The sequence below is a fragment of the Camelus dromedarius genome, chromosome 4 (genome assembly GCF_036321535.1).
Source record: "Camelus dromedarius isolate mCamDro1 chromosome 4, mCamDro1.pat, whole genome shotgun sequence".
In the NCBI taxonomy this organism is placed as follows: Eukaryota; Metazoa; Chordata; class Mammalia; order Artiodactyla; family Camelidae; genus Camelus; species Camelus dromedarius.
In genome coordinates, this window is record NC_087439.1 from 50686824 (window position 1) to 50710625 (window position 23802).

Consider the following 23802-nt stretch of genomic DNA (forward strand, 5'->3'; position numbering starts at 1 on the left):
AGAAGAAAAGATATTTTTCTTTTTCTTTGCTTTATTGAGGGACTTTTAGTGGGTGCTTTGAGGGTTTGGGGTAAGTTTTAATTAGTTGACTAAGACTACTTAAAATTTAATTTCTGCCTGATGATGGAAAAAAACAAAATTAAAACCTCTCTACTGAAGGTAGTGGAAAGCAATAATAACTCTTAGTCTTTTAAAATAAGAATAACTTTCACAAAGCAGAGAACTTGGACTGAATTATACGTTATATGAGACTAATTCTAACTAGATCATCAAATACAGTTTCTATGGATAAAACTACTTTCCGGTTGAAATGGATGTGTTCATAGTAAGACCTTACCTGTTGGTCTTGTGCTTATCTATATGTTGTTTCATAAATGTTAATATTTCTGTGTAAGTGTGTTTTGTCTGTCATTTAAATCATAAGTCCCATAAAATAAACATCATGTCTTAATATTCCAAATACTATGTGCTCATATATTCAAGGAACTTCTTGGTATTTGAAAGATCCTAGTCAATCACTGCAAATTTTTATATATGAATAAGACTATAGTAATACATGAATTTATGAATAAGAATGTAATGAGTAAAATAAGAGTATTTTAAGTATCTTATTATGTTTGTGCAGATTATTTTAGCTTATTTAGCTTGTTTCTCATGGCTAATTCTCTGTTCTTTTGACAATATGGGTAGAAGTAGTTGAGTTCATATCAGTCACTTTTACTAGTTTCGTGGGTATAAAAGTTTAAAATTAATTACCAAACTGAATATTGAAAATGTTTTCAGATTTTTGTTACCCAGGCTTAGTCTCTTGACAGCTCTTTGATATGTTTATGATAAATGAGATTAGAATAAAAATGAGATGCAAGGTAATATATGTTAATCTGTTAAGCACTTATCCTGAGGTATATTGTATCAGTTTGGTTAGTTTTATATATTTTTAATAGTTCATTTGAAATATGTTGACAGTTTGTTCTTTAATTACAGTGGGTTGGCAGCTGGAGAAGATAATGGACAGAGAGGTTATTTGCTGACCTATGTCATTGCATATATTCGAGTAAGTTATCTCATATTTCTCTTGTCAATTTATGTTGCAGACAATACTTTTTCTTACTGTGAGTGAATAAAATTATTTTCTTTTCTTGAATTTCAACCTACTGTAATTTAGCACATCATTTACATGAATCCAGGGTTGTTCTACCTTATTAAATTTTCTTTCGTATCTTTGCACTTCTGTGGCGACTTGTGAATTGCTCTTTTGATATTAAAACAGAATTGTACTCTGATTAAAAAATGTAGTATTATAATTTACTTGTTATGTAAGCATTCTATCTTGTAAGCTATAAAATATATTTTCCTACCAGAGATTTCCTACCAGATGTTCTGTCTATTTAATCACTACAAAGAGAGGCACTGTATTTTCTAATTTGCTTTTATAGAAAAGTTGATTTTAAGTAGCTATCTTCTTCTTTCTCTAGTCCCCCCACTCCCTGACTTCCCTACCTCCCTGCTCCTTTGATCCTGTTGATCACTCTTTCGTATTGCTCAATTTACTATTTAGGCCACTAAAAATCTCTTCTGCTCGTCTTCTCTGCATGTACATAGACAGTTCCTGAATAGAGACTGCATTCACTAGAGAAATATTTGAGTTTCTACCGTGTGTCAGGCACTCTGCCGGGTGCCAAGGGCACAGAGGAAAACAAGACAAAGTTCTGTCCCCTTGAAGGTTGTGTCTCATGCTTGGGGCCACTTTCCCTTGCTATTAAGAGATAGGTAGTAAACAGCCCAGGAGGTTAAATTAGAAACATGAAATACTACTACTATGGATTCTTCAGTTCCTATTATAATTTCTTGATGTTGTGTATATATCTTAACAGGACTTGGGTTTGGAATACTATATATTAGGAGAATCTTTTGAGACTTCGGCTCCTTGGGACAGGTAAATGAAATAGAATGCCTGATGTTATTAAAATATGCTATACAGGTTGCTGAAGTAATTTGTCTTTGTGTGTGAGTATGTAAACTTTAAAAATTTTGTAAGGAAACACTGAAACAAGGTAATCACTTTTATTTGAATTAGTATCTTCATCAGAATGTATATTTACAAGCCATTTTTTTGGTTTTAGACAAAATTGTCCATGTCCCATAGAAGGAAGTTATTATTGAAGTTTACATTTTAAAGAATTTTATTGAACACTTAATGCCACTATGTGGTTTTACTTAACTTTGATTTAAAATTAAGTGATTAATATGCTTAAATGTTCTCTAAAATGTCTCCCCAAATTACAACCTTCTTTTGTATTATATCATTTAGCTTTTGATGTTCGTATGTGTACTGTTAAGCAAGATCTTAACTTTAAGTGATTTCTGAAAGAAATCCAGTTTAAGAAATTGTGGATAATTTCTGTTTTTTAATTATGCATACATATATATATGTATATATATATGTGTGTATATATATATATATATATATATATACACACACACACACAAATATTGGTTAGGGAATTAATAATAAAAACTGATTAGAAAATGTAAAGTGGTTTTATTAAAAATAGCCTTGTGAATTAACTCATCCAGTAATAAATTCTCGAGATTGGTAGTACATTTTTATTCTGGTATACCTTACATTTTACTTTTTGTAAATAAAATTTACTATTTAAAATCTACAGTTACATATATAGGATATAACAAATCCCCCTGAATACACCTCTTAGATATTACCTATCTTAACATTGTTTTTTGTTGTACCCTAACCTGTTATTTTACCTCCCCCAAAAAACTTTTTACTTTTTTCTACATTGTCTTCATCAACTGTGGGTTATGACTTCGTACACTTATGCTCATATTCCATGCATTGTAAGATAATAATCAAATTTATAGTATCAGTCTGTTAATCATAGCATTCAGTTTTTGGTGCTGAATTTTAATAAGGGGAATAAATCTTGTAAATAAAAAGAATTATTAACTCTTTGACATCTGACAATTTTGAACAGCAGATACAGTTTGGGGGTTGTTCATAGTTGTCTCAAAGACCATTTTATTTCAGTCTTTAATTCCTTTCCTTACTGGGGAAAGTGGGTTAGTGTAGTGTTAGTTCTTCAGTATTACGAATTTCCGCCATCAGTTATTACTAACTGATGATTGCCATTTTGTCTTTTTATTCTTCCAACTGTGGGAGCTAATCATGCACTGGTCTTTTCATTTTTCTTTATCCTTTCCTTGTATATTCTTACATATTTTTTAACTCACTGACTATATATTTTTATATAGGATTACATACTTGGTTTGTTTTCATTTAAAGCAACATTTCAGCTGAAGTTTTAATAAATAAAATTAAGGGAAAACAGCTATATTCTTCACATAAAATTTACATGTTACCATTTAGCAGCTTGCTTTTTCTTTCAAACCTTTACCTGGGTAGAGAGCATGTTTAGCAGCAATCCATGGGATCAGGGTCTTCAACCCTCATACATTATTAAGTTGCTTGGGGCTTTCATGCATAACTCTTATAAGGGATTATTGGGCTTACTGGTTTTTATGTAATCCTCAGTGGTCCTAGCACAATGACTACACCTGTTAGTTGTTCAGTGAATATTCTGCATAGAGTCCTATGAGTGAACTCTGGAATAGTGTAAGAATGCAGCTTATAAAAATAGCCAAGAGATCTGAGTTGGAGATTTAAAGATTTTGGAGACACCATGTTGGGACTTGTGATTAAAACCAAAGGAAGAGGGAGGGTATAGCTCAGTGGTAGAGTATATGTCTAGCATGCACAAGGTACGGGGTTCAATCCCTAGTATCTCCATTAAAAATAAGTGAAATAAATAAATAAACCTAATTACCACCCCCACAAAAAATACCAAAGGAGCATAGACAATAACTTACAGTAATAGGGATGAAATAAAAAAAGAGGGCCTAAGAAAGAAGTACACAGAACCCCAACGTTTAAGGTATACATTTAAGTCTTGCCAAGGAGACTAAGGAATAATATCTAGAAGAAGATTTGGAGGAAAACCAGTGATGTAGAAGCCCAGGGAAATTTTTTTCAAGGAGGAAATGGTCAATAGTGTTAAATTTGCTAATAGGTCAGGTAAGAATTTAGAAGTATACACAGTTATGTTTATTTCCTATATAACAATTGGTCCAAATGGACTGTATTGACTTTTGCACAAGTCCTGTGAGAAAATTCTTTCAGAGCTCCCTCCCTGCAAATCATTTTTAGAAAGTACCTTATTGAGGGTTAAAACTATTCAGTCCTATTCTTTGTTCCGTTTCTTCCTGATGATGATGATGATGATGATGATGATTATATATTGTTCTTATTAATGTAGCGCTTGAATTCCATTTTCTAGAGTCACGATAAAGAACTTGTTACTTTTATAAATTTGTAATGTTTATTAACCCTTGCAGATATTAAAGCTTAGTAGATTTTATTTATATTTAAAGCATTTGTTTTATGTTAGATTTTCAAAATAAAGACATTAAATTTCAATAATCTAAATGCTTTATGAGAGATTTTTAAAAAACATGTATCCTTACCATGCCATAGGTGAGGCATAGATAGCATTGATAAATTGTATCTGCCTGTAGCTCTCACAGAATTAAAGCAGAATTTAACTTGAGTGCTGTTTTGTAAAATCAGAATTTATAAAACTTTCAGATGCTGTATTTATAAAAGTAAAATTTGGCATGCTAATAAAACATTAAAACCATTTTCATATTTATATTTTAATCATATATTCTTTGTTTTTATTGGAAATATGGATAACTTTAATGTGTTTAATAAAGCACAATCCATTTAAATGTTACTGTTTTTATCAAGTTGGCCCAGCCTTTAAGTTTCTTTAGTATCTTTTCCATTCTTATGATTCTAAACAGGCCAAGGTTTAAAACACATAATCAAATGTCAATATGTAGCCAGAATATTTATTGGAGAATAAAATGGCTTATATATACCTTAAGAGTTTTATTTCCCAGTTGAAACAAAATATATAGTTATAACAATATGTTACAGCTAACACTAAAAAATAGGTTAATATTGCTAAATATTATCAATCCTCCCTCCTCTTTAAGAACTATGCTTCACTTATCTGTTTCATTAATTTTTAATATTAAACTGTCTAGCATGACCTTATACATAGTTCATGACCGGTAAGTCTTTGTTGAGCTGGATTTTAGCTTAGTGCTTGGAAATAGGCTTTTGAACATTTGGTATGACTATAAACTATGACTATTAACTAAATTATTTTTAAATTAAGGAAAACTTACATGTGGATATAGATTGGTATTCCTATAACCCAGAATTGAATTTTCATTAACTTTTTTTTTGAGCTTTCATTTAAGTTTTTAAAATCTTGAAATTAGATTTGTTTTGAAACTGGATTTTTCTTAGTATGGGAAACTACCTTCAGGAGACTCGAGTATGTTCCTCTGATTTCTATCTTTCCTATGGCAAAAAGGGAAAGGACTTTGCTCCCTTGGGGTTACGAATGGAAGGCTCAGTTTGAATGATCAAGGCTCTTACTCATTCTTGAATGAATGAGTATGACAGTTTTAGTTAAGAGAATTTCTGACTTGAAGTATGCCAGTAAACCAGGATTATTATAATTTTTATAACATATGAAAACCTAATATTGATTCAGTTATGTTTTCTAGGGTTGTAGATCTCTGCAGAAATGTAAAAGAAAGGATAACAAGGGAATGCAAAGAAAGGGGTGTTCAGTTTGCTCCTCTTTCTACATGCAGGTGAGTTTTTTTAAATTGTCCTTATACTACTTATGGGTTAAAAAAACCTATTTTTAATTAATGGAGAAATGTAATTTGCGAGCTGAGAGAAAGCTTCAGTCTGTTCCACCATGAAACTTTACTAAGCTTTATTTGCCGCCTTGTTAGGACTGTGCCACTGGGATTTTACAGTGGTCCTGAGCCGAGTAGGAGAACACCCTTCCATGAGTGAGCCTTCTAACCCTTTCTGGACAACATGACAGTCAGAAGTCAAATGTCTGAGCTCCCGGAATAGGAGAAGGACTCCTTAATTCACTGAAACTATCAATTATATATATAATCAAGAAACTATAAATTATATCCCAGTCAATATAACTCTATCATCAGTAGAGAAAAAGCATTTTAACCATTTTGTCAGTTGTTGATTAAATGAATTGGTGTGGAATACAAGAATGAGTGGAGCAGAAGATCCAAATAAAGATCAACTGGTTGCTTCCCAATGGATCTTTCTGCTACAATGGAAATGTTCTGTATCTGCCCTGTCCAATGTGGTGTCTTAAAGATACTTTTAAGTTCTTACATGCCAAGAAAAGAATTTGTGTTTATTTAGATTATCAACCTAAATTGATACTTAGTTCTTCTCTTGACAGTCTGGTCTGTCAGGCCTCTTATTATAAAACTGAAAACAAATCAGGCTTAGTAATCCAAGTCATTTGTGAAACAGTAAAATTTGGAACATTTGAAATAATAGAATCCATTCTTGTGTAGTTGAGGATTTTTTATTCTTTTGTTTTATCAAGTGGCATCTCAACAGATGTTACCTTCTCTTCCTCCTTCTGCCCTACCTCCCTATTCAAATCTCTCAAGACTTCTCCCCTTCCATTATGAAAATATCATTGTGATAAACCACTACTTACTGAAAGTGATTGGGAAGTAAAATATTCTGCCTTAAGACACCTTCTGTAATAACACTTAAGTCTTGGTTCTTTAGAAGGTACTCATAAGGCCTAAAGATCTTCACTATGTATTGTATTGTATGTAGATAGAATTCATATACATATTCTGAATTGACCATATGTCATTTATTTGGTAGCTATTTTTTTAGGAAGGATTTTCTGATAAAAGCTTATATGCTTAGCTTCTATGATCATCTTATAAAACCAAAGTTAGAATGTGCAAAGTCTAGTATATTGAATGATTTTGCTAAATAGGAGTTTTAAATATAGTTTTTATAGCACATATTTGATTAAACTGATGCTTAACTAGAGTTTGATTTTAGTTTAACTTGATTTGAGCTGATTAACAGTGGCTAAGGAGGTTATTCTGTGTTGAATGTGTGAGATGTATTTTTTAAACATGTTTTTAAAAAAGCTTTTCTGAAATTAAATGAAAATAGTTGTAGATAACATTGAAGTCAAAGATCTCAAGGAAAAGAATTTAGTTGTAGGGTGCATTTACTGAGTTTATTTGTTTCATTTCTGTCTTTTAAAAGGTATTTTGTATACTGGAATAGAAATTCTAACCCTAAATTTTCTGAAGAAATTTTATGGGAGGGACCTCCTAGCCAGTGACTCTAACACAAGTAAAGTACTTCAAAAAGTATACAGCACAAAAATTTTTTAGAAATTAAAGAATAATACAGTAACTTTAGCAGCCACGCTGTCTCTTGTCCAGCTGATCTTGGGAGACATTAGTGTTTTAAGTCTAAAATGACAGACTTAATCTATTAAAAGGTATTCGATCTGAGTCACTTTCTGAAGTAGACCCAAACTGAGGTTTTCCAAAAAATGTTTTTATTATTTCTACTTTGTCTTTGAGATACTGATCAATCAAGCTTTGTTGTAATTTTAGAAGCCTACTTATCTACTGAAAACTGTGTAATAGAGATCTTGGATTTGTTGGAAGGTGTCAATGTTCTATTAATATTTAGTTTTATTTTCTATGTATTGATATTAATGATTTTCATATGAGTGATGTATATTTTACTAATTGCTATAAAGTCGTTTCATTCATGTATCCTTTAAATTTATTTAAATTTTGTTATTCGTAGTGATAGTGCCCTCATAGTTAAAATGGTTCTCCAATTTTTCTTAAACTTTGTAAATCTGGTACTTAAAATGTAAACATTCAAGGGATCTTTTTTATGGGTGTGAATTAACACTAGAAGAAAAACACAGCTGGCAAATTGACAGTAGCATTGTTAAACAGTTCATTTCTTCCATTCTGTGGCACCTAACATTTGGCCTAAAAGGCCATTAAAATTTTAGATTAGATTCTATTTGTATTGTGTAGTAAAAAGAGTATTTCCTCTGTATTTGCTCCTTCTGTTAAATTTTTTGTGGGAACCTCTGTAAATTGCATTCAGATACTTGATTATGATTACCTTAGCTCCCTTTTAAATGCTTCACCTAACTGCATTTTGAAAGCCTACATGTATATCATGTATGATTTATTAATCTAATATGATTTATTTATCTAATATTCTTGATATCTTTTGTAAATACACATACAACATGCACACATATGGGACCCAGAGTATAAAATCTTCAGAGACATCATCCCAAGGCCGTATCACTGCATTTGATATGTTCATTCAATGTGTTTTCAAAGTTGTTAATAATTTTTTGATGTGAACTTGGTGAAGATGCTGTATTTTACCCAGTCTAATCATATTTGGTATTTAAACATTTCTCTTATTTTCTAGTTTTAAGTTCTCATATTTATTTCTGTTAACTTTGAGGAAGTTTAGAAGATTTATAATGGATCACCAAGTCCCATTTAGTCTGTTTTGGTGCTGTCTTTAACTGCAATATACTTGGTAAAAAAAAAAATCCTTCTGAGGAGGTGGAATTTTTGTTTATTTCAGGCCAGTTGGAGAAACATTTACATTATTTTAAAATTTTAAAACTTTTTTGGGGGAGTAATAATCCAGATTTACCAGAAATAAGTTATGAAAATAGTACAACTATTTCTTAGATATTCTTCATGCAGCAAATCTATGTTCCTTCCACAGAGTAGGAGGCTGGGTAGAGAATGAGATTATGGCTTAAGCAAATCATTCAGGCAATCTTATGTTTAAGTTTCTAGCCGTTAAATCTGATTGCATTTAACTTAAAGCCTTGTGGGGATTTTATCTGTTTGTATTTTAGGGTGACACAGACTTATGATGCAGGCGCATGTATCTATTTCTACTTTGCCTTTAACTACAGGGGAATCAGTGACCCACTGACTGTGTTTGAACAAACTGAGGTAATTTTGTATACATGAATATAGCTTTTGCATTCTTTTATTAATTTAAATAAACTTTATTGTCAATTTATGAATTTTAGTCTGACTCTCTTTATTTAATAACTTGTAGTTTACCTGGTTGATAGCACATAGAAGTGAGAAGCATATTTTTTGCACTGGGTGGAATACTGAATTATATTTCTAAAATTAATATTCCTAATATAATAGCCTGTGATTCTTTGGTTATTACTTATATTATGTACACCTGATTAAATTAAATAATAGGACTATAGGGATCCTAGATATCACTTTAGCAGCCCACCCAGCTCTGGATGGTGACTGCTCTTGAGGTCAGCAGCCCTAGACCTCCGGGCTGTGTTGCTGTAATGTCCTCCTTCTAGGTTTATGATTTTTTTATTTGCTAAAGCTATGTGTAGGTCTTTGAGGTTCATTTGCTAGCAGTTTCTATTACATTTCTTAAATGGCCTTAAGTTTCTAACTTTTATAAAGCCTTCTGTTTGATGCTCAATATTTTTCATGACAAGTAGAAGTCTTCATGCCTAGAGTTGAAGAAACAGACTAAACTGTAGAGGAACTGGGACGAGATTGGGGTTTGTTAAAACCTCAGGTGTCCTGGTGTTTTAATTCTGTTGCCTGCCTGCCAAAGATAGTACCACAAAATGATATTTGGTGGCACAATTTTAGACCCAAACCACAGACAGTTTGTTGACTCCCTCTTATGCCTCCTTTTTTTTGACCCCCAAAACAGCTTTTCTGAAATATAATTGAAATTCAGTGAACTGCACATATTTAAAGTATATAATTTCATGAGTTTTGACATATATATTATACACCTGTGAAATCATCACCCCAATCAAAATAATGAGCGTGTCCATCATCCTCAAAAGCTTGAGGCCTTTTGCATCACCTTAGCCTTTCAGTGTTTTGGTATTACCCTCTGGCTACCTAAAGGTTCTTTTCCATAATACTGCAAAAGTGAAAGTGTTCCTTTTTTCCCAAACTGCCATTCTCTAAGTGCTACTGATTTCAAGTAGTTATAGCTTTACATAAAATAACTTTTTGGAAGATATTAGAATATCTAATTAGAGATCTCTTAGAGTATGGTTAGCATATGTATAATTCATTTGAAAAACCCTGAATCCTAAGTGATGAGGGTTCTTATAAATTACTTTGCAATGAGATGTGGTCCATCCATCCTTCCTGCGGCCTAACTGACGGTTTATGCACACCCGAGTTAATTCTGAGAGGTTCAAGGCACTGTAGGGATTTCACCTCATATCTATTATATGCTCATGAATTGAATTTAATTCTAGGTTCCGTTACCCTTTTTTCACCCTGTACTTCAGCCATTCTGTATTTTGCTTTAAGTGTTTATCTTTCTAACCGTATTGCTCTATAAGGAGCCTGATTAGAGCCAAACACGTTAGGAGGATAAAACAAGGAGTTTTTTTACCCCCGCTTTTAGATATCCATAGGCCTGACAAGTAATTTGTCCTAAGGCATTGACCGAAGAAATATTCTCCATAAGGGTTTTTATCATTGATCCCTGATAGCTTTGTAAGTAATCTTGAGTATGATGCCCATTGAATGATACTAGATGAGTAGTTTAACCATCTAAGCCTCATTTCCTTTATTTGTGAAATAGGAGTAATTATAATTATTCCATAAGGCTATAGTGAAAACAATTTATTGCAGGTAAATTGCATAGTACTTTTCTGGACATCCCATAAGCAGTCAATAAATGTTTATTGGTATAGTGAGATGTTTACTTCAAAGTAGGACCTGTCTCCTCACAAAATTTGTTTTTATTATTAACCAATGAATTGATCATTTTGCCTTCTTTATCTTTTCTAGAATCTCAAAGTGACAATTGTAGACATTGTGACTATTCACTAGAAAAAAATGTATAAAGCTAGGTTGTATATTTTAATTACTTTTTAAATACAATTAACCTAAAAGAAAGGAAAGTTAGGCTTCTAGTTTATTTAACGCAGGATGTATGTGCCTCCTTTGCGAGTTATGTCTTACTTTTCCACCTCAAAGTAATCTACTTGTATTGTTTCCAAATACAGGCAGCTGCTAGAGAAGAAATCCTCGCTAATGGAGGGAGCCTGTCACATCACCATGGAGGTATCTTTTTTGGGGGCAGAATTTCTAATATTCTTACTGTTAAAAATATTTGATTTGATAAAATGCTGGGGAGAGTCATATATGAATAATTTGAGAACACTTGAGATCTTTGGAAGTTTTTATGTCTGTCACTGAGGTCACCTGTGTTGTGGCAATAACCAACAGAAGCTTGATTTGACAAGCCTGTCTAGGTAACAGAGCCTCATAGCCCTCTGAGCTCCCAGGGACTTCATGTTACCCAAGATAACCCAGCTGGCCAGGGGGTGTTTGACCATTAGAGCAAGTTTTTAAAGGGAGGGAAAAACCTACATAAATGTTTTTCATCCACTATTGGGATGTAGCTGGAAGTCAGTTATACCAGATATTGCAGAAATTAATCAAGACAGGATATGAAAAAAAAATCTTTTTTTAGGATTTTAATGCTGTTTTATTGTTGCTTTTTGATCATTGTACTAAGTATTATTGGAGAGTTGCTTACATCACCAATAATAATTATATATATGTCTTACCTATGTTACTAGTGGGCTTATGAAAGTAGTATGAAGCAATTTTTAAAAACTTAAACACTGGCCATCCTTTCATTAAAAATGTAATTTTTGAGATTATCCACTTCTTTTCTGTAACAGAAATTTGTTTTTAATACATCCCTCAATATAAATTGGTGCCTAGAAAAATAGATATGTATAGATTTTTTTAAAACTTTTTTTAGGGAAAAGCATGAGGATAAATGACCACCAGATTTTTAAAATTCAACTCCTATTTCTGCTTTGCATTCTTCATATCCCTCTTTCCCTGTTCGATTTTCCATCAGGGCATTTAGCATTATCTAACATGCTATATATTTATATATAGATTAGTTAGCTATGTCCTCCTACTGGAGAGGATCCATAAGGACAGGGACTTCTGTTCTATTTCTCTGTACCAGCACCTGGAACAGTGGTTGGCCCCAGTTAGTCTTCCCTACTTGTGTGTAGGATGAATGAAAGAATTTGGGTAGAAAACAGTGGGCTGTAGAGGATCCGTGTCCACATAACATTATTGCAGCCAGGCGTGGAGAAGATGACTGATGTGGATAAATGAAATAGAAAGACAGTTCCCACCATCACTGTATCAATTTAATCTTTTGCTATCACCTGACTTTTTTCTTAACCTCCACAAATAAATTTCTAACTTATCTGACTGATAAGTATTAAAAGGAATTAATTTGTTCTTTCCCTCCTCTTCCTGTGTATTATCTTTTGATGGGGATTCTAATGAATGTTAGAATGACAAAAATGAAAAAGGGAAGATACTGAATATTAGAAACCTCTCAAGTAGAATTAAAAGCTTTTGATTAATGTGAAGTCTAAACCTAATTTTGGAAATGTAAACATGGGCATAAAGATGCCTTGATTTTTAGCAGCTTCCTTTAATGTTCAGAAAACTCTATACATTATTTTAAATCTTTTTTATATATTTTATTTCAGGATGTCACTGTATTCCTATGTAAGGAACTTATAAAATTACATAATATCATGAATACATTCTTCATTCTAAATTGATTGCCTGGAGGAAAGAGGCAAAATAACTTAGCTATAATTACTTGTTTAAAGAAAGCAAAATTTCCTTTCTGTAGCCAACAATTTTGCGTTTTAGTACATGTTAGCAGCCAACAGTGCACTATTTGGAACTTCAAGATGAGGAACTGCAGGAAGGTTCCATGTTGATGACAGTAAATATGAGAGAGAAGTGATTTCTGCAAGAGGGTGAAAATAGCTGAATATTGTACTATATAGAAAGAGAGGCTTAAGTGTCATTTAAGTAATTGGGTTTCAGATGAACTACTTAATTAAGGGAGAATGTTCTCAGTTTACTCAAGTTACAATGCAATAAATTCTGTAGAAGTTGGAAGTGACCAAATGACCTGCAAAATTGTAGAGGAAAACCAAACCAATAATTTTTTTCTAGCCAATGACATTTTACTCCTTTAGGATCTATGTGGATAGTCAAGCCCCTCCAGTAGAGTCTGCATGTGAGATGCTGGAAGTCTAATATGGCATTACTGCTGATGTTACTTATTCCAAGATACAGCTCAGACACTGAGGGCTTCTTCATAGGCTCTCATAGAACCCCTTAATTAACCAAAAGATCACGATTATTCAGTTCTTGATCCCAAAACAAAAAATACAAATAGCTCCTTGTGATATTTTTGATACAAAGTATACTTAGTGCTTTTTAATATTGTTGTATATCTTCTCCATATTGTAAGTATTACTGGTCCACCAGACAATAGGATTTCAAGAATGATAGTCTTTGCCTAAGACTGGGATCTTACAGTCTAGTAAAATAAAATATTATAGCACTTCAAAAGGCCACTGATCAAAATTGGTAGGATTATGATATTATCATATTTTAACCAAAGTAAAAGTCTCCCCCTTTCTTTGAAAAGCACTCACAAGGTGACTTTAATAAACATGTAATGCTACGGTGGAAGAGAAATAAGATTTGAAATGAAAAGAGTAAGAAGTTAGTTATGGAAATTTTCTAAACATGCAGAATTAAAGTGGAGGATTTAATTCTAATCAATTCCTGGTCAAATTCTCCTATCAGGAAGATACTTGATAATGTATAAGTAGTTATGTATACACAGTACTTTTTTTTTCTTTTATCTTATCTTATAAAGAGTCATGCAAAAGAAATTACCAGAGTTTCTAGTTTGTATATCACACATCTATAGTGATGCTATATACAGTGGACAAGTCCATGGGTGAAATCAGATATCAATAATAAACAAACCTTGATCAACTGCAAAAAATACAAAATAAAATAAACATGTAAATGCTATAGAAATTAAAACAGCAAAGAGAAGGGAGAATAGGGAAAGCAATTAACATTTATAAAGCTTGTAAATATTTACAAGGTGCTCTGCATGACTTAATCTCCTTTAATTCTAATCAAAATGCTGTGGAGTACATATTATTTCTGTCTTTCAAACAAAGCTATATTAAGGCTCTGAGTGTATAGTAACTTACTCAAAAGTAGCAGTAATTTTTAGTGCCAGAACTTGAACCTAAAATAATGAAAATAGGCCAAAAGCTAAAAAGATTGACATTAAAAGCCTTTAAAAAGAAACATCTAATTTTTAAAGTATATGAAAATAAATACTAAACATTACTGTTTTTCTTTTAAAATATAAAACCTCTATTTCTTTAATTTTGACACTAAGTTAACTACTTATCCTGCTTTAGATGTTAAAACAGAAATGAATCAACATTTTAGTTTCCTCATCATAAATATTTCATTGTTTTCTCAGTTCTCACGCATTCAGTTTGACTTTCTAGTTTTTATACTTCCTGATTGCTGGTTTCTAGCCTGTCGGTAGTGGTTTCTAGCCTGTCGGTAATATCAGCTAATAAAACAAATGCAGGTCCGATCATGTTACAGTAAAACTCCTTGTGTAATTTATGTGCATTTTCAGATTCTAGGCTTGTAAGCCCTTATTTGTTGAAGCCTCCAAGGTTAATGAAATAATTTACTTTTAGAAATTATTAGCTTGAACTTGAATGTAGCAAGGTTTGATTGCATATTAACTTATATGAGATTCTACCTCATTTATAAACAGGAATTTTTTATTTCTGTCACATTTCTCATATTTTTATTTTCATGTGGTCAAAAATAATGACTGTGTGGAAACAAACTCTAAACTACTTGGATTCCTCTATTGCTTAGAAAAAGAAACTAGGTAAGCCTATGAATACAAAATATGTCATATGTGCTGGAATGATGAAGATGCACTCCTTTGGCTAGCTTGTCCTCTTCTAAACCACTAAACACTGGTATACTCCAGGGCTCAGCCCACAGCCGGTTTGTTCTTCTGTGATACTTACTCCCTCAATGATTACTTCGGTAGCAGGACCTTAAACAGCACCCATATTCTGATGACTCCCCAGAACCAGAGGGCATCACTACTACCATCAACAGTTCAAATCACTATTTTTTCCCTGCTGGGACAACTACAGTAGCCTCTTAACAGGTCTGTCCACCTGCATTCCTACTCCCCTACTGTTATTTCTCTTCCTGCAGAGTAATCTTTTTAAAACTCAGTATTTTCTCCTTATATTCAGAATAAAATCCAAAGTCCTTATCAGGTTCTTCAAGGATATACATTGTGCATCTACCTGTCCTCATCTCTTATTACTTCTTCCTCTCTAGCAGTATTGGCCTTATTCCTATTTCTCTGACATATCAACCTCCTTCACCCTTCAAGACATTTGCTGTTTGTTTCGTCTTTTTCTGATGTTCCTTCTCTTGTTTTTCCCCCCAGATATTTGCATGGCTTACTTTCTTCATCATTTAGATCTCTGATAAAAATGTCACCTTAGAGGTGTCTGCTCTGTTCTCTTGTGTAGGTTCTGTGTTTCTCTTTTGAATAAGTTCAGATAAGTTTATATTGTCTGTCACTGTGTTTCCCAGTCTCTAGAAGAGTGACTGGCTGTTCTACATAGGATTAAATGCTCAATGTATATGTTAAGTGAGTGGCAAAGTGCTCAAATGCTCACAGAATTGGGGGCAATTTTGCAAATTCTCAAACATCTCTGAATTTTTCACATTAGAATGGCATTAGCCTCCTTGTTAATTTAGCTTCAGACGTTTAATAATCATGCCTTGTTTGAGTATAAGATCATGTTTAATCATGTAAAGGCTCAAATTTATTCTGTAATATACCTCAGAATGTGTATTAGTGGAGTCAGTTATTCAGTAGAAGAGTAGGGTAAAATAATGTGCATTTCTCTACAGCTGCACAATACCAGCCATTTCAGTGTTCCCTAGATGCATTAGGAATGTAAAATTCCATTTAAACTTTGTCTTAAGACAAATAGTTTTGAGAGATTTATAAACAGAAGGGAAAGAAGAACATAGGCTTTGTAATCAAATCTATATTTGACTCTTGGCTCTGCCCTTACGTAGCTGTGTGACGTTAGGGAAATAAATAACCTCTCTGAACTACAGCTTTCTCATCTGCAAAATGGGAATAATACCTACTACAGATTACTGTAAAACTTAAATGTGATAATATATGTAGAGCATCTAAAGTATCCTGTATATAGTAGGTGCTTAAAAAAATAGTAGCCTTAAAGAAAAAGTAAGAGTAGTGGACAGCACCAAGTGAAACTCTAGTGTGTGTTCTTAAACCCCTACTCTAACCACTGAAGAAAGGGTTGCAGTTTATTTGAAAAAGATCCATACAGTCAAGGGATATGACCCAACAATTGTCTTAACATTTTCATCTATAACCTGCAGTTAGTCTCAGTTTATAGTAAGTTCTGTTATATGAAAGAATAGTAAGTTATCTTCACACTATTGGCTACAAAATTTGCTATTAAAAATGTCTATTTCCATAAATACTTTTCTGCTTAAAGTTAATCATCCAATTTGTAAATTTCAAATATCCTGTGCTATTTAGTTTTATAAAGCAGAAATCTTTCCATATAAATGTTAAATAGAGTGGGTTTAATTATCCTGCTAAATCTTAATAATAGAGCTTTTGAGAGAGCGCCTGTTTTTATGTAGAGAAAAGATTTTTCTTAATTTGTATCCTGAACTTAAAAATCAAGGCAACCTCATAGTAGTGTTGTTATTTACTGACCTTCAGGCAGTGTCATGACATTCTCAGTACCGTTTTTGAGTTCAAGAGTAGAAGGGCTAGGGGTTGGGAGAATATTGATGCAATTTCTCTTAGAGGATTTGGCCTATAATTGTGATTAATAACAGTTGCTTTCACTATCTGGAAACAGACAGGCTGGTTTGTCTGCCTACAATCATGCTGTGATAAATGGCGCTATTTTAACTCTGGTTTTGTGTATCAAAGAAAACAGATGTAGTCTGGAACTGGAGGCTATAGGAAATATAAAGCCTGCTTAACTTAATCTTCATGGTGCTTGTTTTTGTAACTGATGAGCTGGTCAGTTTAAACAGCAGTGTTATGTCAGCCATATATTTAATTTCAATTTATGACTTAAGTTTTTAAGTTGTTATTTGCAAAAATTATACCTAAGTCCTTGTCAGGAAGTAAAAAACCTTGATTAAATATAACCAGTCTTAGTTTACATATTGATGTCTTTACCTAACCAAAATTATTTCCTATTGTTCAGAGAATAATTATGGGGTAGCTGCTCTTAGCCTTTTTTGTGGTCTTAACAAAATCCAATAGTATCAGGAACTTTAAAAGCAGAGTAAAAAGAGACTACTCAAAAGAATGAGCAAAAGATCAGCTTTGAGACCATTTGTTAAAAACCTGTAGAGTGAAATAAAAGCCATACAGATTGGAAAGGATGAATAAAACTAATTATAACTAACATGATTATCTTTGTAGAAAATTAAAAAAAAACTACAAAAACAAGATCAGCAAGATTACAGAATACAAGCTCACATACCAAAATCAATTGCATTTCTATATATTAACAACAAGCATATAGAAACTGAAATGTAAAATATAATACCATTTTACATTTACTCCAAGGAAAACATTTAACAAAATGTGTATATGCTTAGGCATAAATCTTAACAAAATATATATAGGATCTGTATTCTGAAAATTATGGGATGCTGATGAAAAAAATCGAACCTAAATAAACGGACAGAGTGTTTTTGTGGATTGGTAGAAAACTGGACATGGTATAAATATATCAATTCCCCCTAGATTGATCTACCAGTTGAATGCAATTCCTGTCAAATCCGGCAAGAATTTTAGTAGATATGGAAAAGATTATTCTAAAATTTATATGGAAAGGCAAAGGTACTAGATAGATAAAACAATTTTGAAAAAAAGAGTAGAGTCAAAGGAATCCATTTACCTGATTTCAAGACATAGCCTAGTAATCAAGACTGTGTGGTACTGGAGGAGAGACACAATGATCAATGGAATAGAGTAGAGAACCCAGAAATAGACTCACATAAATATGTTCAACTGATTTTGACAAACATATAAAGCAATCCAGTAGAGTCAGTGTATAGCTTTTTCAGCAAATAGTGCAGGAAAAATTGAACATCCATAGGTTTAAAAAAAATGAACCTTGACTTAAACCTCACACTTTATACCAGAATTAACTCAAAATAGAAAACAGACTTAAATGTAAAACATAAAATAATAAAACTTTCAGGAAAAAAACAAGAGAAAATATTCATGATCTTGAGTTGGGCAAAGAGTTCTTAGACTATTCACCAAAAGTACAGTCCATTAAAAGAAAAATTGATAAACTGGATCTCATTGAAACTAAAAACATTTGCTGTGTGCACTGCTAAGAGGAAGAAAAAGATAAGCTACCGAGTGGCAGAAAATATGTGCAAACCACATATCCAGCAAAAGACGTATATCTATTATATGTAAAGAACTCTCAAAACTCAATAGTAAAATGCAAACAATCCAATTAAAAAATGGTCAAAAAACATGAATTATTTCACTGAAGAGGATATACACATGAAAAGATGTTCAGCATCAATAGCCATCAGGGAAATGCAAATTAAAACCACATGAGAAATCACTATACACCTAACAGAAAGCTAAAATTAAGAAATAGTGACGGTATCAGATGCTGGCAAGGATGTAGAGATGTAGAGAAACTAGATCAATCATACATTACTGGTGGGAACATAAGGGGTGCAATCATTCTGTAAACAGTTTGGTAATTTCTTGTAAAATCAAACGTAACTACCATTCAGCCCAAGTTATACTCTTGGGCATTTATACCAGAGAACTGAAAACTTATGTTTACACAAAGACCTGTGCATGTACATTCAGTGCAGATTTACTCATGGTAGGCCAACACTGGAGACAGCCCAGGTGTCCTTCAGCTGTTAAGTGGGTGAACAAACTGTGGTACATCTATACCATGAATACTACTCAGCAGTAAGAAGAAACGAACCATGAACGCATGCAACAAGTTGGATATATCTCCAGGGAATTACACTGAGTAAAAAAAAGCCAATCCCAAAAGATTATATACTTTGTGATCCTATTTCTGTAACACGTTTGAAATGACAAAATTAGAGAGATAGAGAACAGATAGTGGTTTCCAGGAGTTGGTGGGGGTTGACTATAAATAGGCAATGCGGGGATCCTTGTGGTGATGGAAATGTTCTGTATCTTGACTATGTCAGTGTCAATATGCTGGTTATGATTTTGGTCTTTTGATAGCTACCAGATGAGTATAGCCTTTCCAATATTGAATCTTTATCAGATTATGGTAAGATAACAGGAAGGTTGTCTTGCTCTTTAATTTTTTCCTTCAGTTTCTTCTTTGTGACTGGCTTTTTCTCACAAAACTTTTAAGTTGATTATAATATTTTTCCACTGAAGTAATGTTGTAAATAGTGAGATTCTAGGAACAGACTGTAAGAGCCAGTTTAATGAACTGTATGTAGTTGAACACTTAACTATTTCAGCTATATCTTAGGATAAACATTCTAAGATTTGAGCTGACAGAAAATCTGTTGTAAGAATGTATTGATCCCTGTGCCTTCCCACCCATGCAATTACAGGTGCCCAGTCCCAGGCAAAGGGCAGGGATAGCATTGTGTTTGCCATCTCTTATTTTGTGCTTTATATACCTGCAGTAGCTTCCAGCTTCAGCCACCAGGAGAGAATGGATGGTTTGGACAATACCACTTTTCTTTGGACCTCTAAAGAGAACTTTTTCTTCCTAGCAATTTTATGTCCAAGACTCTTCTAAGTACTAGATGTTTGTTAGTCTCAGGATACCTCTACTACATTATCATGTTGTTACGGAATAATTAACTTTTTATAAGTTAGTTTAAGGTGATTAGCAAACAGTTAATCCTAATAGATATTTTCAAGTGTAAGATCTGTTAAAAGTGACTTTAGGTAAAGTTAATTTTTAATGTTCTTTGTTGTCTGACACAGAAACCACTAGGGTACTTGTGGCTATTTAAATTTAAATTAATTTAATTTAATTAAAAATTCATTTTCTCACAGTATTCACCTTTTAAGTGCTTAATACACACATGTGGCTAGGGGCTACTGTGTTAAACAGTGCAAATACAGAACATTCTGTCCTCACAGAAAGTTCTTTTGGACAGTCTTGTGAAGCTTTATTTCACATGTATTTTCACACATTGGCTGGGGAAATGGCTCCAAAAATATGACTTAAAAGTTTTTTTTCAGTAGACATTAGATTCAAGTCTTTAGGAGTTAAGTTCTGAAATAAAGTAACATTTGTCATTAATGGTAGAATTTCTCAGTGTATAACATCTGTCTGCTATACCACTATTTCCAGAATTTCTTTCAATTTGGTCAATAGGCTCAAATTTAGAATAAGGTCACCTTGCAATGGCAATAAGTCATTTACTGCTAATCCAGTTGGTTTAGCAGTGAAGGTATGTTGCTTTTTTGGAAACTGGGCTCCTGAGATAGACCTTTGGAAGCATAGTCCAGGATTTCTTGGTCTTAGCACTGTTGACATTTTTTGCTAGATAATTCTTTGTTGTGGGGGCTGCCCTGTGTGTTGTAGTATGTTTAGCAGCATCCCCTGGCCTCTACCCACTAGAAAGTGGTAACCTCACCCCAGTTACTGCAACCAAAAATGTCTCTAAACATTGCTAAATGTCCCCTGGGGTGCAAAATTGCCTCTTTTGAGAACTATTGATATAGTCCAAAGATTCCTAGAGATTTGAAGGAAATGAGAGTTAAGTTCTGTGACATACCTTCTCATATCTTAGCTGCTATAGAAGAACTCTGAATACATCCAGGAAATAATGTCAGAATATAGGGAATGCAAGGCAGATAAAAACCAAAGGAAATTACGGAAACCTAGATTGCTTTTCCTAGATATTTGCATCCTTACCCCTTATCTAAAGTGGCTTATGGATAACTGTGGTTCAGTATTTTTTAACTAACATTTTTTTGAATTCTCACTGTGTGGCATATACTGTACTATGCAACAGGGCTACAAAAATGAAGAAAACATGGCCCAAGTCTTCAAGGAGCGTAAGGTGTTTTCTATTCTTTTCTATCCTTGTCTATTTCATGTTATTTGGCCTCTTTGCTTGCTTTCAACTCTGTTGTATAGGCATTAATTGCCACTTGGTTTAAATTTTAAGTGTGTCAGGCCATCTGTTGGGGACCTCTAGCAGAATTAGCACTTGATTGTGTTCTGAAGACAGATGGTTTGAATCCAGCTCTAGTGATCTGTTATCATCTTAGTAATTCAAACTTTTCTGTTTCATAATCTCTAACAACCTATTCAAGAATCTCTGAAATCCTAGAGCTACTATATAAACTGCACAGATGAAACCTTAAGTATGAAGAAAACTGACATTTAAAAATACTTAATAAGAGAAAAATCTTATATCAAATTTTAATTCCTTTGTTAAAATCTGTGGTATCCATGAAATTGTCATCTTGATATCAGAAGTATCATTAGTAGTAGAAAATAGATGACTTAATAAAGAAATCAAACATGACTTTAAGTATCCGCTAAGCATTAAATTAGACTCTTTGATAGTCATAGTCCCATCTTATATGCCTTTAAAAACTGGATGTTAGCATATCTTAGTTGGAGATCTGTTGACTGACATTCATCATGTACCTCTACCAAAACCAAACATGCACACAAAAATGTGCCTTGTAGCACAAACAAATGGACAACTAAATTCTCTTTTCAGGTTGAATGCTACCCGACGCCACTCCCTCCCAAAAAACATCATCATAGTCAGATCACTAGATACCCCACAGAGCAGAAATTGTCCATTGCTCTTCTATTCTCATCAGTACAGTTTCTTGGGACCAGAAGAACCTCACCTGGCAAGAGGTTGGTGTCCCGTTAGCACTTGTTCTTTACATAATCCATCAGTGGTTTAGTTGGATTAATTAAATCTTGAAATACAGAGTCAATGCTCAGATCATTCATACAAGCAGCTAAGTCTAGATTTTCTTTCTTAGATCTGACCTGTAGACTAGTGCTAAAGAAGTATCCATGATGCTTAAATTAGAACTTTCGAAATATGGTTGTTATAATAATAGGTGCTTTTAGCTTTGGCTGAATTCTACTTCTGAGCTTTAGCTTCAGTAATCTTCTAAATGTACAACTCATTTCATAACTTGTTTTTTAAGTAAGTATATGATAAATCTTTTCAACTTTATAATCAAATTCATCATTCAAAAAGTTTTAAATTTGGCTGAAAAGAACTCTGGCTAGCAGACCCTACATATATCCCTTTTAAGATGTGGTAGTTTCTGCTAAATCTTTAGTCCCTTAAACCATAAAGAATAGTTCCAGATAATTTTTGGTAGCTAGGCTGGCCACGCATGTCCACATTTTCAACACACAAGACTCCTGTTACCCATCCTCCTTGTATATATGTCTGTTCATTCTTTTATGCTGTTGATCTTCTCACTAAATGCATTCTTTCTTGGAGCTATTAGCGTCCAAAGGGAACTTTTGAGTCAGTGATTTCAAAGACTGACCCCAAAAGCTTCTATTTTCTCTGTTTCAAAAGTACAGTTTTTTAAAATATACTGTATATTGTGGAAGGACACAAAATACTTATTTTATTCAGTCTATATATATGTTGTAAGAAATTAAATTGTAAAAAAGTGAACTCCACTTTTAATTTAAGCAGAAAAGGAATTTCCTCCCATTAGTTTTCTATATAATGTTTAGTATTTGGCTGGCCTATGTTTTTTGTAGCTTTAAAAATTCATCTAAGACTCTTGAATATCTGGCTTAAGTACTTTGAGCATCGTATATGTAGAAAAACTGTGAATTGTGGTATATAGGGTCCTTGCTTGTTTTCAGAGATGATGGATTTGGCTTTTTGTAGCTCTAGTGTTGACTCTCAAGCTAGGTTTATACTTCTAGAGGATCAGAAGTCAAAGGAATGTAGTTGAGTCAGTAGTCATGAATATCCCACATCAGATAATTCATGTCTAGAAAGAGGAATAAGCTTCATGTGATATGAATGTACACATGCCTTTTCATGGATAACTGTGCATACAAGGAATGTTGAAATAGTCTTTGGCCTCCTGTTATTTGCTGTTTTCATTCATCCATTTCCCCATCCAATATGGCATGCTACATAAAGGACGGAGTACCATTTCTTCCATTCCTGAAAATGAGTCTGCAAATGTTTAAGCAGCTCCTATATGGTTGTGCACACATGTGTTACACGTGTACTGATTAGTACAGTCAGCTAACTTCTCAGATGCCTAGCAATGCAAATAAAGACAGTACAAATGACATTATTGTTGTTGTTTAGTTTTAGAATAAAAGTCTTCTACTTTGAAATGTGGCATCCCTCCTTGGTATTAAGGCCTTTCATTGTTGTTTTTTTAATTTATCAATTCATCTGAGACAGCCAGAGAAGGTTCTCTAGAATTTTATGAAGACTGTTTCCAGTAATCGCTTATCAGAAACACTCATTAAGCATTTTCACTTAAACTCTGTTTTCTGTTGCTACCTTTATCCTCCAGTGTAGTAGACATAAATTGTTAAGGAAAACCAAAAAGATTTCTAGTCCCCTTAATTGCATAAACTGCGATTTCTGAACTCAGTTCAGAATCTTTTATCACTAGCAGAAGAAGCTCACAGACCTCTGCCATCAAGGCATCAAGGGGTTAAATTCTTTTATCAAATATGTTTATGAGGGGCCACATCTATGCTGCCTGTACTGCCTTTTTTTTTTTTTTTTTTTTTTGCTTTCTAG

At 33.1% G+C, this 23802-nt stretch overlaps 1 protein-coding gene across 2 annotated transcripts in view; it reads left to right on the top strand.

Annotated features, from left to right (window-relative positions):
* Positions 1-23802, top strand: part of AGPS (alkylglycerone phosphate synthase) — a 119868-nt gene that overhangs the window by 88276 nt on the left and 7790 nt on the right. For both annotated transcript variants that reach the window (XM_010991217.3, XM_064484929.1), the window contains exons 15-19: positions 985-1054; positions 1875-1936; positions 5656-5745; positions 8874-8973; positions 11046-11103. In XM_010991217.3, coding sequence (XP_010989519.3) covers positions 985-1054; positions 1875-1936; positions 5656-5745; positions 8874-8973; positions 11046-11103 — 380 coding nt within the window. The remainder of the gene's footprint in view (positions 1-984; positions 1055-1874; positions 1937-5655; positions 5746-8873; positions 8974-11045; positions 11104-23802) is intronic.